The sequence below is a fragment of the Chamaea fasciata genome, unplaced genomic scaffold (assembly GCF_029207755.1).
Source record: "Chamaea fasciata isolate MVZ Bird 193981 ecotype frontalis unplaced genomic scaffold, bChaFas1.0.hap1 SCAF_11, whole genome shotgun sequence".
Lineage (NCBI taxonomy): Eukaryota > Metazoa > Chordata > Aves > Passeriformes > Sylviidae > Chamaea > Chamaea fasciata.
In genome coordinates, this window is record NW_027094096.1 from 5,312,518 (window position 1) to 5,317,801 (window position 5,284).

The 5,284-nt window shown below is 40.8% G+C and overlaps 1 protein-coding gene across 1 annotated transcript; it reads left to right on the forward strand.

Moving 5' to 3' along the window:
- The first annotated feature begins 258 nt into the window (after positions 1–258).
- On the forward strand, positions 259–5,284 carry LOC136295305 (LIM and senescent cell antigen-like-containing domain protein 2). The gene is made up of 6 exons (XM_066193800.1): positions 259–391; positions 1,248–1,398; positions 2,437–2,529; positions 3,421–3,469; positions 3,656–3,731; positions 4,543–5,284. Exons 1-6 carry the CDS (start codon positions 339–341, stop codon positions 4,688–4,690), a joined length of 570 nt encoding a protein of 189 aa, XP_066049897.1. The 5' UTR covers positions 259–338; the 3' UTR covers positions 4,691–5,284.

Consider the following 5,284-nt stretch of genomic DNA (forward strand, 5'->3'; position numbering starts at 1 on the left):
GTGATGGCATATAAATCAGTGGATGCTGGAGTAATATTCTAAGGAAATGCAGCTCTGTGACTGCTTTATACGCATTTTCTTCTCTGTGCCACTGCTTTGAAACAGTGGATACCAAATTGAATTATGTTTAGTCTGACCTCAAAAGGCAGTTTTGTTACACAAGGTACTTCCTACAATATGTAGTATGTGTAGTTTTAGGAGAAAGAGTTTTCTAAATATTTTCTTTCCTTTGTTCAACCAGGCATCTGTGCAGACCATGCCACAACCGTGAGAAAGCTAAGGGACTGGGCAAGTACATCTGTCAGAAGTGCCACTTGATAATTGATGAGCAGCCTCTGATGTTTAGGAATGATTCCTACCATCCAGATCACTCCAACTGCACCCACTGTGGGTATGTTGTCATACTGTGAACTCTGACAAAAAAGGAGAGATAAAGAGTTGAGTCAGCACTGCAGTCCTTCCTGAGGTCTAAACTTTGCTGCCTTCACATTGTTGAGCAAATGGAAATTGTGTCAGGAGAAACTGAAATAAGTTTGGAAAAACTACAGGAATTTTAGTTTTATTTTGCCATTCAGTATTCTCTTATTCTAACATTGGATAATGCTAGTTTACAATGAAATTGGAAATAGTTTCTTGGCATGAATTTATCTGAATAAATTAGATTACCATAGTAGAGTTTTCCAAAGATAGGAGTTACCAAGCTGTCCAAAATAGTTTCACTTTGAATTCCTGGATAGAAAAAAAAAAAGATGTCTTGATGACCTGTGTCAGTCTTGTGGCACTGTCCATTGCCACACTGATACCTATCTGACCTGAATTACTTACCATGCTTACCATGAAAGCGTTTTAACTGCGCGCAGTACTGCCCCAGAATGGGTAACAGTGCAAGTAAATGTCTCAGTGTTGAGCACTGCTAGGATGGCTCTTGCACCTGAGCTCTCCCTTTCAAAGATACCTCGAGTCTTGGCATGACACTGGAAGTGTCCATGTAAGTGCACCTCATATGTCTGTGAGAGTATCTGGCTGTAGACATGATGTTCCACATATACTCTTGTCTGGCAAACTGAGAAAGCTGTTTTATAAAGATGAGTTGACAACAACTGTATTTCACTAGCTAAACTTACTGACTGCATTTGTACTGGGGATGTTGCCTAAGTAAACTTTCAAGCTTAGCCTTCCTAAACTTCCTCCTGGGCACTGAAGAGTTTCCCTCCGTGTCCTTCCTTGGGGGCACGTTTGTGTTCCAGGAAGGAGCTGACTGCCGAGGCCCGGGAGCTGAAGGGGGAGCTGTACTGCCTGCCGTGCCACGACAAGATGGGCATCCCCATCTGCGGGGCCTGCCGCCGCCCCATCGAGGGCCGCGTCGTCAACGCGCTGGGGAAGCAGTGGCATGTTGAGGTGAGGCCTCTCTGAATCTGAAATTTCCATCAAGACCTGGTTTGGAAGAGGACTAGTGCTGTTTGGGAGCTGTAGACATGCAAGTGGTCTGTAATATATGAATTCAGACAAAACTTAGTTGCTTATTTTTGGATTGTCTTCACCTTTTGTGAGTGAATGAGTTGCAGCAGGGCCATCAGGGTTCCTGAGAAAGCTGTTTTCATGACTGTAATAACCTTAACTCTAAATTTTTTCAAGATCCTTGCAGAATAGGGTTCACTGAAAAGCATTTACTTACTAATAAATTTACATATTTTGTATCATGTACTTAGATATATCCTCTCCAATTCGATTTACCAGGCACATAACAGTGTTGGAATTCTTATTGAAAGCTGAGCAATTCTTGCTTTTTAAGCCTTTTTAGCTCATTGTTTCTATAACTTTCAGCTGAGTCATCACAACTCTCTCTGAAGATTTTTAGTGATCTTTGTTTCAGTTATTTATGCCTCCTAGGGCTTGATTTGAGAGAGTTGCTGCTGCTCATTTGAGGTATATTCATACCAACTATGTTTATGTTCCTGCTTCTCTTCCCTGAAACAAGCAAGATAATACTCCATAAGTCTATCAGGATAGACACAAGATGATTGTCCTTCCAGCAGGTATTCTCCTATATTTAACACAACTCTTAATTACTATAAATAGACTAAACATCTCTTTTTTTTGCTTCCATAAAGATCTTTCCTGTCTGTGCTTCATTAAAGTATTAAGAGGTAACAGCTTTAAAGGGAAAGAGGTAGATTTAGATTAGATATTGGGAAGAAATTCTTCCCTGTAAGGGTTCTGAGGCCCTGGCATAGGCTGCCCAGAGAAGCTGTGACTGCCCTATCCCTGAAAGTGTCCAAGGCCAGGTTGGAATGAGATGAGCCCTAAGGTCCTTCCAACCCCAACTGTTCTGTGATCAGGTGTCTTGTATTGAGCTGCGATTTGTTGCCATGTTTTTCCCTGGTGATGAGAAAGTGGTTTTGCCTGCCATGGAATTTTAGTCTTTTTCTTTTACAGCATTTTGTTTGTGCCAAATGTGAGAAGCCATTCTTGGGACACCGACACTATGAAAAAAAAGGGCTGGCCTACTGTGAGACTCATTATAATCAGGTAAATTCAGCCGTCTCTGCTGTAGGTACTTGTTGGGTCTGGAAAAAGCTTTCTCATGTTTTATATGCAAAGCTGTGCAGATTTTGCATAATGTGAATTTGTAGAGGCGGTAAAATATTAAGAAGTTAGTCAGATTTAACAGAAAAATAATAGCTTTTCTTGGCAGAAGAGTGATGCTGAAAACAGAATAGAAATGTCTTGGGGACACTGATTTTAATTTGTGCCATTGACAGAAAATCATTGACCATGGGTTGAGAGTAAAATCCCTGTAATTTTACTTCTAATGTATTTGTGTGGGGTTCTTTGATAATTACTTGTTTCTGTGGGCCTGAGGCAACCGTTGTGTTGTCTAAAACACAGAAAAATAGATCCATTAAAAAAAAAAACTAGAAAAGCCAATCAAACCTCATTTCTCAGTGTGATTCAACTGAACAACTTTTTGGTTTGGTATTTTCTTCTGTCAGATAAATGACTCTCATTAGAGGTAAGTGTTGCTGCTCTGATAGTAGCTGTACTTTAGCAGTAGTTCTATTTTGGTGTTTGTTGAGCATCAGGAGATGTTTGTGTATACTAAGCATAATACTGTACCCATCCTTTCTTCTGCAATTGCCACATATACAGGACTGTAAGATCCCGTAACAGTACTAGAGTGTGAGGCATTAACAAAAAAGGTTTTGTAGTATTTACTGGTGTGAGATCCAGAGGAACATAGACTATTTGGCAAGTGTATGAGAAGTTATTCAGATGATTTAAATTGCTATATTTGGGGGCCGCTGCTGTATCTGGGAATTCTTTGATTATTAGTATTTAATGTTCACACCAGCTGTGTAATTTGGGGACCATGAGTAGTTAGCAGCATGAGTTTCTGTTCTTATTTCTTTTTCTGTGCAGCTCTTTGGAGATGTCTGCTACAACTGCAGCCACGTGATAGAGGGAGATGGTAAGATTTGTTCTCTCCTTGTTTTGGGTTGCTGTCCTTTTTTCATTTGTTAGTGCAGCTGTTGCAGTCCCACAGTTGCAAGACAACCGTGTTTGTTTTCACATCTGGCCTCGTTTGAATTTGGGTATAAATCTGAATTCAAATAATCCGTCAGTTTCCTCTTACTTGGTGCTTTTACTTTTGCAGTGGTATCAGCTCTTAACAAGGCCTGGTGTGTGAATTGCTTCTCCTGCTCCACTTGCAACGTCAAGCTCACACTGAAGTAAGTCAGTGTTAATATTTTGGACCGTGTGGGACTTTTGCCCCTAAGGCAGGGTATCAGCCTGGAGGAGCCATGAGCCACTGCCTTTCTGAAGGCCAGTATACCTTTTCTCTGTGGGGGCAGGTGCTTGTAATTCCACTGATTTCAGCTCTGTAAGGGAGCTGGCACTCAGCATCCTCTCTGATATATTTTCCTTCATTAATCTATTCTGTAAGGCGGTTGGGTAAGAGGAGGAGTCATTCAGCAGTACGGAGGGAAGGCTCTAAACTTTGAGGAGCTGCTTGTCCTGAGCAACCTGCAGCCTCCATGTCTCCTTGACTGTGGTTGCTCCCCTCAATGACAATATTTGCCGTTGCAGAGATTATTTTGAAATAAAATACTGTGCTATTTACCTCAAATACCTAGAAGAGGTACAGAAAAAAAAGCAATCCTACATTTTTCCCTTCTCAGGTTCAAACCCTTATCCTACTCTGCTGGGTTGGCTCCACTGGCCATATAAAGGAGCTTTAATTCATCTCAAAGGGGACCTGTGAAGTGACACTTGCATTCTACAGTAACAGAATTATTATTCTAGACTGTTACATGCAGATATATAGCAAAATCTTGCTCCTTATTTACTTAGGACTACTAAAGACCTCAGTTCACTGATAAGTACCCAGTCTCTGTACTTGCATCACCAAATGAGGAAACGAGTTGTTCTATAAATGGAATAGGACACTTGCAACAGCACTGATACAGATGCGTGGAGATTTGAATTAGTGAGGCATATGGTTTGCAAATAGCATTTTAATAACTGTTCTTTGTGTTAAAGGAATAAATTTGTGGAGTTTGACATGAAGCCTGTGTGCAAGAAGTGCTATGAGAAATTCCCTCTGGAGCTGAAGAAACGTCTGAAGAAGTTGTCAGAGCTGGCATCCAAGACGATCCATCCTAAAGCTTTAGATTTAAACTCTTCTTAAACAGGTCTGTCAGTCTCCTGACTGCACTCTTAACACAAGCTGCTGCTCACTGCAGCTGTTGATTACAGAAGCAATTACTAAAAAGTGGAACCAAAGATAAGTAGTACCTTCCCCTGCTTCTGGTGATGTCTCTTGCATCTAGACTGTCTCTTTTCTCAGGCAATTGTCTTAACACTGGCAGGAAGAGGAATATGATTTCTGCTTGAGCAGCACGCAGGCTGATTGTTAATTTGCTACTAATATTGCATTTTGCCTTTGAGGGGTTATACACAGTTGAACAACTTCCTTCCTCAGTTGAACTGTACTACTCTTTCCACTCCTCTAGTCTAAGGAATTTGGAGAAAATGGTTAAATGTAGGGTTGGAAGAAATGTCAGATTTGCTCTTTTTCAATCAAGAGTATCAGAATTTTTCTTTTTACTCTGGGTGAAGCAATTTTTAGGTTTTTTAATCTACAGGCAAATAGTCTGAAAGTTGTCATTCTTCACTACATTTGAAAAGTTCTGGTCTTTCTGCAGATTCCTGCAGAGAATATATGGGTGCCCTATCCCATATCCCAGTCCTTCTGGTTTGTAGGTTAACCGGACACAAGACC